Consider the following 14,737-nt stretch of genomic DNA (forward strand, 5'->3'; position numbering starts at 1 on the left):
AAGGCCGTAAATTTTTGATTTCACTCTTCACTGCCTATCACAGTTTCGGAGGCAATGGAAAGCCCAGGTGGCACAAAACCCCCCCAAATGACCCCATTTTGGAAAGTAGACACCCCAAGCTATTTGCTGAGAGGTATAGTGAGTATTTTGCAGACCTCACTTTTTGTCACAAGGTTTTGAAAATTGAAAAAAGAAAAAAAAAAAATTTTTTTTCTGGTCTTTCTTCATTTTCAAAAACAAATGAGAGCTGCAAAATACTCACCATGCCTCTCAGCAAATAGCTTGGGGTGTCTACTTTCCAAAATGGGGTCATTTGGGGGGGGGTTGTGCCATCTTGGCATTTTATGGCCTTCAAAACTGTGATAGGTAGTGAGGAGTGAAATCAAAAATGTATGCCCTTAGAAATCCTGAAGGTGGTGCTGGGTTTTCGGGGCCCCGTACGCGGCTAGGCTCCCAAAAAGTCTCACACATGTGGTATCCCCGTACTCAGGAGAAGCAGCTGAATGTATTTTGGGGTGCAATTCCACATATGCCCATGGCCTATGTGAGCAATATATCATTTAGTGACAACTTTTTGTAAATTTTTTTTTTTTTTTTTTTTTTTGTCATTATTCAATCACTTGGGACAAAAAAAATAAATATTCAATGGGCTCAACATGCCTCTCAGCAATTTCCTTGGGGTGTCTACTTTCCAAAATGGGGTCATTTGGGGGGGGTTTGTACTGCCCTGCCATTTTAGCACCTCAAGAAATGACATAGGCAGTCATAAACTAAAAGCTGTGTAAATTACAGAAAATGTACCCTAGTTTGTAGACGCTATAACTTTTGCGCAAACCAATAAATATACGCTTATTGACATTTTTTTTACCAAAGACATGTGGCCGAATACATTTTGGCCTAAATGTATGACTAAAATTTAGTTTATTGGATTTTTTTTATAACAAAAAGTAGAAAATATCATTTTTTTTCAAAATTTTCAGTCTTTTTCCGTTTATAGCGCAAAAAATAAAAACGGCAGAGGTGATCAAATACCATCAAAAGAAAGCTCTATTTGTGGGAAGAAAAGGACGCAAATTTCGTTTGGGTAGAGCATTGCATGACCGCGCAATTAGCAGTTAAAGCGACGCAGTGCCGAATTGTAAAAAGTGCTCTGGTCAGGAAGGGGGTAAATCCTTCCGGGGCTGAAGTGGTTAAGGATGTTCCAAACAGTTGATTTGGCCACACCTAATGTTTTTGCTATCTCTCTGATGGGTTTGTTTTGTTTTTTCAGCCTAATGATGGCTTGCTTCACTGATAATGACAGCTCTTTGGATCTCATATTGAGAGTTGACAGCAACAGATTCCAAATGCAAGTAGCACACTTGAAATGAACTCTGGACCTTTTATCTGCTCCTTGTAAATGGGATAATGAGGGAATAACACACACCTGGCCACGGAACAGCTGAGCAGCCAATTGTCCTATTACTTTTGGTCCCTTAAAAAGTGTGAGGCACATATACAAACTGTTGTAATTCCTACACCGTTCACCTGATTTGGATATAAATACCCTCAAATTAAAGCTGAAAGTCTGCAGTTAAAGCACATCTTGTTCGTTTCATTTCAAATCCATTGTGGTGGTGTATAGAGCCAAAAAGATTAGAATTGTGTCGATGTTCCAATATTTATGGACCTGACTGTACCTGTCAGTACAGGAGCCTCAATTTTCTGCTTCTGCTTATCCTTGGTCAGTGACAGCAAGGACAAGGACAGTGGACTCCACTCACAAAGCGGAATGGAGCACCTTAAAAAAATGTAGTTATTTTATGAAGTCATGCAGCATTTTAGTAGTGAAAACGTGGTAATATAACACATCATCATGTGGCACCACCCCTTAGTTAAGAACTGTCAGGCGGAGGAGCTGGCAGACGGCAGAAGCCAGCATCCGGAGTGGAGTGTTTTTTTTATTTTCTTTCAGGTCGGTGGTGGCGGCAGGCATCGTGATTGACAATGGATTTACACCGGGGGACATTTTTTATTTTATTTGATCAATAAAGGAATTGTCAAAAACTGCCTCCTGTCTTTTTTTATGCTACACTTTTTTTGGGGTGAATGAGTAGGGGGTACCCCTACTCATTCACATGGGTTGGGGGATCTGGAGGCCCCTATGTTAAAGGGGGCTTCCAGATTCCAATAAGCTACTCAGGCGCAGACCCCCACAACCGACCAGGGTTGGGGGTTAGGGGCCCTTGTCCCCATCAACATGGGGACAAGGTGCTTTGGGGGGAGCCCCCCTGCCCAAAGGTACCCTCCATGTTGAGGGCTTATGGCCTGGTATGGTTCAGGAGGGGGGGCGCTTGCTTGTCACACCCCCTTTCCTGACCTGTTCGGATAAGGGTCTTGTATGGATTATGGGGAGGGGACCCCATGCCATATTTCTTTTTTCATTTTGGTGTGGGGGAGACCACACCATTTTTTTCTTCATTTTTCAATTGACAATTTCAGGATCGCATGCAGTATTTAGGGAAAATTTGTCTGAAGACCTACATACTGCATGCGATCTGGTTCTGTGAATGAAGCCCAATGGCCCTAGAGCTTGTGTCTTCAAAAACATGTCATCAACAGCACCTCCCATGTTTCTATCCTAAAAGTTTCGTTAAACAATATTGATATTATAGAACCATCACGGACAACTTACACAGGCTTTTATTATTCCAGATTACACATTTTTGGCAGTTTTCTTTATTCAATTTCTCTGTAGAGTTGCCAGTATACAGGCATACCTCACTTTTAAGTACACAATGGGGTTTATTTACTAAAGCTGGAATATGCAAAATCAGGCTCACTTCTGCATAGAAACCAGTGAGCTTCTAACCACAGCATGTTCAATTAAGCTTTGGTAATAAAACCTGGAAGCTTATTGGTTTCTATGCAGAAGTGAGCCTGATTTTGCACTTTCCAGCTTTAGTAAATAAACCCCATTGTGTACTTAAAAGTGGGGTATGCCTGTAGATGTGTCCATAGATCTCCATCATCCTTCTGATGCTGGCAGGTTGGTTTTATGTGCCAGCTACCAAAATTGGGAAAGAAAAAACTCTGCCTGAGGATAACAGGTGAGTTTACTATGCGAAGCAAAAACCAACAGGTTACCAAGCAGATCTGGGTCATGCTGGAAAAAGCAGTGTGTCTCTAAACGCTTGAGTTCTCAGAATTATTTTTTTTACATCACAAAGAGAGTGGGTAATTGTCAGAAAACATGTTTTCTATTTTCTAGCTGAAAGTGGAAAACCTCTAAGGTGGGGTGTATAAGGGACCCATGTAGCTCAGGGTCGCTTTCATCAGGCTTTCTGACACTATCTGGGCAGGGGCCAACTGGTTAGCACTGATTGAAGTCAACTGACCTGCTGTATTGGGTATGGGCTGAACACTGCAATCTATGTTTTTTTTTTTTTTTGGCATGCCACAGCACAGGGTCATGCAAGTACTTTGCTAAGAGCTTCTCATCTTGGAGAGGGCATCTGAGGGTAGACAGAGTACAAAAGGCAAAGAGTGCCCTCTAAGAATAGTCAGATCAAATCTGGGTATATTTGTCCAAACGTGAGAACCGAACCTTGCAAAATCATTCAGTTTAACAAACTCACAAGTCCCATGAATAATATACTTACTGCTGTTAACTGAAAATACATAATTTTGAAACATGTATAAATTATTTTTTTATTGTTTACCTCATACTGAAGGTAATTTACTAGTATGATGTGGAAACATCCACCTACTGCACATGGGTGACTTCCAATTCCAAAAAGCATTGTTTTATTTCACTAGGAATTTAGTCTAGGAATGTGTGCTACATTTATTTTCTTTCCTTTATTTTACCAATATCTTTTAAAAGCACTTTCTAAAGTCCAAGCACATCAAGTAACACCTTTTTATAGGTTTTTGAGCTCCTCTTGCAAATGCCTTCAAAGTGCTATAAAGCACTAGAAGGAAAGGCTCTGTATTCTACCTCTCCCATATCTCCTCTAAAACAAAATAAAATCTGCACTCTCAGGTCATACTCACTCATGTTGTAATAGCAATGAAATGCGTGCAAGTAAAAACAAACGCTGCTTGGAGAAAAAACGACTGCTTTCCGATCCTTTAGTTAATTAACCCCAAAGAGGACAAATTACTATATTTTTATTAGTATGATATTCCATACTGTATTTGAGCAATACATATCTATAATTTTAAGCACACATAAATGTATATCTGTAAAAGATCTGACATACTTTTTTTGGAATAACTGTTTTTTCATACTCGATATATATTGTTAATACTTGTATAGTGAACTGTAGGACAGTATTGCCTACACCTTATTTTCAAGCAAGACTAAAGGAGCTCAAAGGCATGAGATCCTCTTGCTCTGGCCATTTTTGGACAGGATCTCAACATCTCTCTGAAGAACACTGACTGGGCTGGTAAAAGAAAAACAGTCTCCACCAGAGATAAGTGGTGCTGGCAGCATCCGCCTGTGCCAGTCTCCTCCTTCCCCATCCTGTCTGTATTGACATAGACTGGGTGGGCTGACCCTTCAAGCTTATAGAGCACTCAGAAGATTTGCTGTCCTGAAAACAACTGGAATCAGCTCGCACGTCCAACCGACCTCTGATGTCTGATTTAGAATTATCCTCTAATGTCTAGAGAGTGTCTTGTACCTCCACCTTCATCTAACATTCTGTCTGCCATGGAACAAACATTGAGTACTTTTACACATGCATCACTTAATTATTTTATCAGTTGCTCTTTCACATAATACAGTATAACTGTTGAAATTAAATGATATTTTATGCCCACTGGTACACCCCTCCCCCACATAAAACACCAGCCAAAAGGTTTAATTTACTTAAATAGAGCAGGGAATGTTTAGAGCCTCTGCCAGTTTTCTTGTTGCCATATGTGTCCTGATCTCACCTTACTTCATGTGTGAACAGGAATTGATGAGAAATATCCCCCACAAAGGACATGATGTACAGATCTATAGGTTTTCCCATTACAACATATAGAGCTTCACTCTCAAGGAAATTATTATCCTTAAAGGATAAGTTCACTTTTAGAAGCATGTTACATGTTACACCCATATTTAAAGTATAACATGTAACATGCTCTTATGCATCCACCTCCTGCCACCAGAGGACCCCTCTCTGTGACAGTGGGTGAGGGATCTTCTCCCCGCACCCACTGTTACATTTTGAAAACAGCTAGGCTGTACAGGGCCCAGCCTGCGCAGTTGCACCCTTCATTCACAGGAATCTGTGACTGAAGAAACTACAAGTCCCATCCGCCACCGTGGCAGATGGACTTGTATTATCAATGAACTGTGAGCGTGCTGTTCAGCATGCTTCTATATCATTCACACTGCCTTCAGCTCAGGAATGGTCTGCCTGTACAGAGTTACAGGCAAAGAGTTCTATGCAGTGTGTGCAGAAGTCTGACATTGAACCCACGTTCCACTCTGCAGGCTACAGGTAAAAAATAATAAATGCCCTTTTTTTTCCCAGCAAAAATATGTGCATTTATTATTTTTTACCAGCTTCAGGCAACCTGCTTTTTGTGTTTCAACCTTCAACCGGTGTGGGTGATGCTTCCATAGGATGACAGATACTGGTATTTGCATGGTAAGGTTCAAGATCAGGAGGTGAGGATAGTGACACTATTTGAATTAATTCAGGAATTACTGAAGCTGCTAGCCATAGAAGATGAGTGTCATGGTAAAAGTTAGATTGATCCAGCAGGTATGCTCTACTTAGTATAAATGCATCTTTACATTTCCATTGTGCTTATAAACCAAAAACTGTTAATGGAAAGTAAGTTTACCATCATTAACACAGTTGCAGAATCCACACTGGTATCGCCTTCCTCCTTCCATGAAAAGCATGAATGGGCACATATAAGCTTTACATCGGTTACAGCGGATCGGTCCATTTTCCCCATGATTCACAAGATAAAGAGGAGTCTAAAAAATGGAGAAATACAGTTTCGTTAAAGCAGTTACGTACAACACTACAATGATTGTAGATGTTTCACCTACATGTACATACATTCATGTATACATGTGCTTCTAATGTGTTTACTGTGTGTCTTGCGTGGTACATCACAATCGTAGTTGTATTCACATACATGCATTTTTAATTTTCAATAATGTGACAGAGCTAACCTAAGATCCAGATCGAATAATTGCGCGTGTGCTGCTTTAAAAAAGTGCATGTGGTGAAGTGGTGGTGGTTCAGAGATCATCAAAAGTGCTCTGAGTGTGCATCAAACACATTAATGCAAAGATTACTACTAACTGCAATGACACTCTAAAGTAAATAATATTGTTAGTATTCTGTGTCACAAACAAGCACTAAAGGTGACTATAGATGTAAAACGGCACTCACATTATTACTGAACTATTCTGAGTATCAATTCAAATACAGTAAAAGCTTGGATTGCGAGCATAATTCGTTCCGGAAACATGCTTGTAATCCAAAGCACTTGTATACAAAGCGAATTTCCCCATAAGAAATAATGGAAACTCAGATGATTTGTTCCACAACCATTTATTCATAAGTCCTTCAGTTTATAGTCCATATAAAAAGATTATAGTAATGTGACCAGGTTGTGTTACCATAAAATGTCCATCCACAAATGGCAGCCTCCACAAGGGGACTAGAAGCAAAATCCAGCAGGAGCTACAGAGTATAAAAGAAAAGGGAGGCGCCTCTAAGTGTAGCAATATGTTGCTAAATGTTGTACCTTCATTAAATGTAACTGTATTGCTACATTTAGAGGCTCCTCTCTTCTCTTTTATACTCAGTTGTGACCTGACACTACTTGTATATCAAGACATTGCTTGTATATCAAGTCAAAATGTATTTAAAAATTTCGCTGGTCTTGCAAAATGCTCTCAAACCAAGTTACTCTCAAACCAAGGTTTTACTGTAATCATTTTTTTTTTTGGGGGGGGTGTCCAGTTCTGATAGTCCTAATTGGTTCCCCCTCCTAAAAACTGATCTGCCCAACGCTGCCTAATCTATCCTAAATCATCCAACTAATGATCAAGTTTTATATTTCGGTAAGAAAAAAATTTATAATCACTAAACAGCATGACATGCACCTCCTTTTAAAATCATTTTATTTTTAACAGACTAAATTCAAGGTGCTCTAAGTGAGGCATGTGTCAAGATAATGTCATGCTGATAACGTATAATTTTACCATTGGTTTACATTTTCCATGTCTAAGAAAATGCTAACCAAAGGTAAACTTTTCGCATGACAGTTACTATTTTATAACTATTGTATATAAAAAAGGTAGAAAAAAAAGGCACATAACTTGACAATCAATGTCTTCAGGGGGTAATGAATGGGTTAAGAAATAATCAATCCTGTTTATGGTGGGTTTTTTTAGTATTGTTTATTATATGATTTCTATTTTAATTATTATTTATATTACTTCTAGAAATTTATCATGACCCACACTTGTACACAGCTTGCATCCCTTTTTCATCTTGGTGCAGGAGGGAGATTCAGATGTCATTTGGGTGCCAATCTCATCTGCAGGAGTGACAGCAGCTATATTCTCCTCCAACCCCGCCACTGGCCATGGCGTGCCGGCTGAAACAGAACTATTCCCTACCGGTCTGATGTGTATCAGTACAAACTGAGCACATGTGAATTGCCATTTTTGGTTTTATAAAATAAATGTTAGTTTTTTTATTGCACAAGATCCATGTATTTTTTTGCCGTTGACTATTTTATGATTTAAAGTTACAACTAACAGCTGTACAACATTACTTCAGACTAACCACTGAGCGAAGCAATCCTACATTGTTTTAGAACTAGAAATGCTACCATACCCAAACATCTCCCTAGGTGTCAGTATACAACCGAGAGAGTCAGCAGTATAAAGCAAGGCAAGACCAAATTCTGAGGCATGTCAAATTGATGAGTGGTTATTGCCTCGTTAATCTAATCAAAATAAATAAACCAATAAATAAGGCATTGGGGTTGATTTACTAAAACTGGAGAGTGCAGAATCTGGTGTAGCTGTGCAGCTTTTAACTTTAGCTTGTTCAGCTTTAACAATAAATAAAATCTGGAAGCCGATGGGTTTCTATGCACAGCCGCACCAGATTTTGCACTCTCCAGTTTTAGTAAATCAACCCCAATTATGTTAGTTAGAAAAATTGATAAATCTGTAGAATAGCTGCTATCATCGTAAACATGGTGCAAATGTGTTACGCTTCAAATCTTGTCTATTCAGCCTAATAAACTTTTTTTCTGTAACTGTCAAATTTGGAATATTGCCTGGCAACTACACCGTTTTATCACAGAAATTCAGATGCTCAGTTAATGTTACATTAGAGGTCACCAAATGGCTAGAAACTGAGCCATGTTTTCCACTTAAATCCTACAGTGGATGCCTCTAAATTCTGTTTCTGTACTTTCAGTGTAGGTGAAATCTAGTATTGTGGTCGCAAGCAGCGAGGATTTAAACCACATAGTTAAACTCTGCTCCGGTTAGAGGGCTTATCTTTTTTCCATGCTTGTATATTTCAGCAGCAAGAAGGATAAGCGAACTCTCTCACTTATGCACATCTTTGTCTTTGTGTAGAGCAAGGCATTTATCACCAGCTATAGCTCATCAGTCTATGGCTGTAGGAAGATAACACAAGGGGAGACCTCTTTGTACAGAGACTAGATCCCACATCACTAAGTCTAATTAAAACACAACATGGCCTCACTTCTCTCTGGACCTGCTGCTGCCGATAGTTGCCAAGCAATCTATGTATTTATTTGTTCACTTATCTGCTTTAACGGTGACAGACAAATGGCTTCAGTACCTGCTTGGCATTTTGATGTATTTTCAGACTTCTCATCAAACACATAAAAAGGTCAGGTGGCTTCCCAAAATACTCTTGCGAGCTTAAAAAAAATCATTACTATAGATATTTTTAATATTTAAAGTGGATGTAAACCCTCACATATACCCAGTGAAGTGAACAGCCACAGATGATACACAGGGATGAAACAAATCTCCCTACATATGTTTTACAGGTATATCTGCTGTCTCAGCTTTATATACTGTTTAGAAAGTGCACGTCCTGTTAGAATTTTCTCTTCCTGATTGACCTGTGGGTGTGGATTCTTTGCTTACACCGAGAGACAGCTGATTGGAGGAAAGACACCGCCCCCCCCACTCCACATGGGCAGATACTTTCAGAGCTGTGCTGTGAATAGACCAGCTATCTGCTTATCTATTTATAGCAACCTTCCAGCCACAAAGATCAGTCTGGTTTTATCACAGATTACAGAGAACTTGTCAGAAGTTATCATGCTAATAACAGAAGAATGAAGCAGGAGAAAGCCACGGGACTTAGGGCTTAGAGAGCGATAAGAAAACACTACAGATATATGTGACCAGCTCAAATTTCATGAATGGGGTTTACATCCAATTTAAATTTATTTTCTGTTCAAATGATAATGCAAAAGTACCATACTCTATATTCCCAAAAGGGGACATCTGATGGATGTTCCTGGCAAAAGTGCACAATTTTAGAGCAGGGAGAACATATCATTAGAGCGGACTGTACAGGAACGCAAGAGCTCAGTAGGACTCAGTGGCCCATTCATACCAGAGATGAGTCAGGTAGGTGATGAGACCCCATTCTGCTGCTACTTAGACCTGGACACTCCTAATTTCTGGAGCGAATGGGAAGCAGGAGCGATTCTTCATAATGCCCCAACGGTGCATCTGTTTTATTATATTAGAGTTTCACAAAGCCAACAAATCTTTCAACCTCCTAAATGACTGGAGACAGAGACATGCAGAATGCTTCTATTATTACTTCCTGATAGAGCTTGGACTGGAAAGTGGTGTTCACTGTCTGACATTAGATGAACAGTTTAGGGTTTTGTAAATGCTACTCTTCATCTGTAGCTATCTGTTTGCACTGAATAAATTTTTCTAATTGGGCAATGGTTGACTGAGGGGCCCAAAAACTATTGCACATATTTTGTTATTATGTCCAGCAGAGTAATTCAATATGATATTTTTGGCCCACTAGAGGAGGTTGAATGCCTGGAAGAATACGAATACTGAAATAATATTCAAACTCTAAGCATACACAGTACTGATGGTATCTATAACCAGCTCTAGTTCAGCAGCACCAGCATTCAGACCATAACAATACAAAAAAACTGTATACACTACATTATTGGTTCATTATATTGCATTCTATAAATCTGTGGTTTTCAACCACCAGGCCACAGCCTCCCTCCTGCTATGCTATCTTTCTGCTACCTGTCAGAAGTCAAAGACTTGCTGTCTCCTTCCTGATTGGCCATCTTGTTGGCAGTGTGCAGGGATCATAGTGATGCCAATGGACCAGAGCTAGTGCTGAAATCACTGAAGTCTTTCTTTGCCTGCATGTGTCCCTTTCAAGCCCAATGTGAGGGCTACCAGGTAAGGAGGAGGCCAGGGATGTGAGCTCATGCATGGACATTTTACCATGTATACATTGTAAGAGCAATTATATAACTGGGTGCTTTGAGGATGTCACTCTGGAGCTATATGATGGGTCATCAGTTGTCCTTTCAGCACATACACTTCAGTTTCTGTGTGCCGTGCAGGTGTGTTAACATTGACACATTACTGGGTGCACAGACACAAGATTGTGCTCAAAGGTTGACTACTGACCGATTACACCATTGGAGTGATTGTGGCATAAAGATGCATGCTTGTATTGTCCAAGTTTATTTAGTTATGCACCGATTTGGTGTTCTTTCAAGTTGCTTGAAGGCATCTGCAGAGGAAGCAGAGTACACATAGACATGTCCATACCTGACTGTGGTCAGATTGGGTAATAATTATCTACTTTTTGTAGGCACTTTCAGAGCAGTCCTTGTGGTACAATGCAAAGCCCGCTTATAATGTTCCAGCCCCTTCCCCTGTAAAAATCACCTGTAATTAGTATTTCCAGAAGGTATATGTATGGTAAAAAAAAGTTATACTTCTACTTACCTGACCTCGCCTCCCCAGGGGCATATCTACAAAAAATACTGTCTATGGCCAGCACTGAATTTGTGCCCCTGTTCAAACATCTGACATCCATTTTTGAGGCTGGTTTCACACTACTGCCAATTGGATGCAGGTTTCCGGTGCGAATTGCACAGGAGTCCTGTGTGTCTTTTGGTCCGTTTCAGGTCCGAATTCAGCCCAAAATTCGGGCCTGAAATTGGACCTGAAACGGTGAATGAAGACGTACTGGACTCCTGCTGGGAGCCGCTCCGTGCTGTGAACCCAGCCTTAGATAAACTTTACTAAAATATCAACCTTAAAATGCAAGTCAAACTTGTTAATCTTTTAATTAACAATATATCAATAACAGAGAGCGGTTGATTCACCAACCCAATATGCTGTGAGTGAAGTCTAATCCACCTATTCACTGTATTACTGCACTCCAGCCAGATGCCTTAGCAATGCTCACACTGCATTGCTGTGAATTTTATAGCGTTGCTTGTTTGGTCTGCAGTCTCAGTGATTTAGCGAACTTTCACATCAGTCTTCCATTTACATTAGGAGGCGGAGCCCCCCCACCTTTCACATCAGGAGTCCCCTTTACATCAGAGCCCTTCCTTTATATCAGGAGCCCCCTTTTACGTCAGAGATACCTGCCTTAACACCAGGAGCCCACCCTCAGATCAGGAACCCTTCTTCACATCAGAGTCCTCAGAGCCTCCTTCATATCAATGCGCCTTCACATCAGTGTCCTCCAAGCCCACTCACATCAAAGTTCTTAGAGTCCTTTCACATCAACTTCCTCAGAGCCCCTTCACAACTGTGTCCTCAAAGCCCCCCTCACATCTGTGTCTTCAGAGCTCTCCTCTCTTTGGATTCCTCAGCGCTCTCTCACATCAGAGTCCTCAAAGCCCACTCACATCTGTGTCCTCAGAGCTCCCTTCACATCAATGACCTACCTTATGATTGGTATAGCAGCGACAGCATGGCAGGAGGCAAAAGGCAGAGCAGGTCTAGATAGAGGGCAGACATCCGTGACCTTCTGAACATTGAATGCCCACATGTTTCCATGATGCCAGCCTATGTGCACCATGGAAGCATGTGACACACTGCTGCACCATTATATAGAGGACTCCAGGAAATTTGGAATTTTACAATAAAATATGAGTGCATTTTGGACATATTACCAGCAGGTGATTTTTACAGAGAGGGGGTCCAGGTACTATAAACAGATAATGCATCTTACTAGAAGGTCTACTTTGAGTTGGCTTCACACCTTTGTGTTGCAGTAAGCTACAGTATACAGGCTTGTGTGCACTGTCAGTAATTCTAATGCCCTGTACACACGGTCGGACTTTGTTCGGACATTCCGACAACAAAATCCTAGGATTTTTTCCGACGGATGTTGGCTCAAACTTGTCTTGCATACACACGGTCACACAAAGTTGTCGGAAAATCCGATCATTCTAAACGCGGTGACGTAAAACACGTACGTCGGGACTATAAACGGGGCAGTGGCCAATAGCTTTCATCTCTTTATTTATTCTGAGCATGCGTGGCACTTTGTGCGTCGGATTTGTGTACACACGATCGGAATTTTGTTGTCGTAAAATTTTATATCCTGCTCTCAAACTTTGTGTGTCGGAAAATCCAATGGAAAATGTGTGATGGAGCCTACACACGGTCGGAATTTCCGACAACAAGGTCCTATCACACATTTTCCGTCGGAAAATCCGACCGTGTGTACGGGGCATAAGTGCTACCCAGCACACATATAGCAAACACACCTGAGCAAAAAATATAGATGGGGAAATGAAGGCGAGAGAACCGGACAGAGATAAAAAAGGGAGAGAGAAAGAGAGAAGAGAAAGAAAATGGGAGAAAATGAGAAAGAAAGAGGGAGAGAGAGGAGAAAGAAGGAGAGAGAGAGAAAAAAGACAGAACAGCCGATCTTCTGTGTTCGTAATGCAGCAGGGCAGCCCCTCGGCACGGGACCCTGGAAGCTATTGGAAATCACTGCAACAGGGGTGTCTACTACAGTGATTTCCAGCTTCAAGGGATCCTACGAGTATGGTATATACATAGTTACATTGGTCCAAACTGGAGCAATGCAACTGTAAAAATATCTATACCTAATATATCTTTCATTTTTCCCAAAGTTCCAAACAGCTATAATAAGTTATGTGCAGTGATCAGTTCTCAAACGTTCGGCCACTGTATCATAAAACTGAGACTTCACTTGTCGAAAAGCTGCTCTACAAGCACCTGGTTTCTCTACTCTACAACATTCTAAGGCAGCTTGACATAATATTTTCCATGTGTTTGCTGAAGATGAAATAGAGATAGAGATGAGCTAAATACTTGATTTTCCTACATGCACATTTAACAGTAATCAGCATTGTGGTCTAATAGCTAGTGGTATCAGGTTGGACATTCAGAGGAATGTTTGAGCCAATAATGAAAGAGAACTTGATTACAAGGCCAGGCAGAGAAAACTGTAGACCCTGTGTGTGCATTATTATGGTCTCCGGGATAATAACCAGTACAAGATACTCCCAAATTCATCAGCGTAGTCATATTACTGAATGTGAATCACTGTGTTCAAACACTTATAAAGTAAACCGTTGATGCTATGCATGACAGAGGTGAAAAGAGTCACCCAATGATCAACAGAGGACTGAGTCAGGTTCTTTTGAAATGTTGTAATCATATTCTTATAAGATGATCTATCTCACGTAAATGTGCTGTACATAGTGTACTGTCTATACTATAAAGCATGCAATGCTGAGAAGTATAAGCACATTGTGATTATTTTGATTAAAAGCAGGTGTCTTTACAATATACATCATACATACCTTTGAGGTCTACCAGTAATACAAATAGCCCTAACTGAGGTCTACCAGTAATGCAAACAGCCCTTACTCCTGGGTTCCAATAACTTTCAAAGGTGTACTTTCAGCAAACACATGATTTAACAAAGAGGCCACAGTGGTCAGGAACTGGAAACTTTCAGCTTAGGTGCCCCAGAATGACAGAGGTGAGCCAAAAAAGTGCACAGCACATTATCTTTATGTATCACTTATTTGTTCAGAGCTTGTTACTTGCACCATTTTTAACACACTACATGAAGGAGGCATCGGTAGCCTCAGCACTGTTATTGCTTACTGCCAGTACCCAAAGTTTTCTCTCCCTATTGCTATTCTTAAAGAGTAACTCCACTTTTGTTGAGAAAAAAACATTCCTCTCCGGATGATCTATGTACATAACAAGGATTTTAACAAAATTTGTTGGATTCCTGGAACCTTTTGTTATTCTGAAGAAATCCTTGTGTGTTTCTCTGTGCCCATGTGAATCTAATGGGGGTGGTTTCATAATTATCAATCAGCTGCTGCACCTGCAGGGCTCTAGTGAGGAAAATTGCGGGGTCTGCATTCCTTTAGATGGGATTTCCTATTGGGAGTATCCCACCAAAAATGACATTTTTGTTGCAGGGGATGCCTGAAATCTGACTTGTATCTTAGTGCAGACTTCTGGGAAAATCAGTGAGCCAATCACACAAGCAGGAAATTATGTTTCGGGGGGGGGGGGGGGGGGCGTTCTGTACACATTCTGTGTACAGAACACCTCCAGGTACCATATTGCAATGCATTTTACAGAAAGTTACAGTGGCTGCAGATTGAAAAGGAAAGGTAATTTTTTATAATATTCAATTACAATATGACT

At 40.5% G+C, this 14,737-nt stretch overlaps 1 protein-coding gene across 3 annotated transcripts in view; it reads right to left on the minus strand.

The window, feature by feature from the left end:
* The window catches only part of SEC24D (SEC24 homolog D, COPII coat complex component), a 163,539-nt gene that overhangs the window by 79,087 nt on the left and 69,715 nt on the right, over positions 1-14,737 (minus strand). For all 3 annotated transcript variants that reach the window (XM_073603216.1, XM_073603224.1, XM_073603209.1), the window contains exon 9: positions 5,830-5,968. In XM_073603216.1, the coding sequence (XP_073459317.1) occupies positions 5,830-5,968 (139 nt within the window). The remainder of the gene's footprint in view (positions 1-5,829; positions 5,969-14,737) is intronic.

Source organism: Aquarana catesbeiana, linkage group LG01 (genome assembly GCF_042186555.1).
Source record: "Aquarana catesbeiana isolate 2022-GZ linkage group LG01, ASM4218655v1, whole genome shotgun sequence".
Classification (NCBI taxonomy): Eukaryota; Metazoa; Chordata; class Amphibia; order Anura; family Ranidae; genus Aquarana; species Aquarana catesbeiana.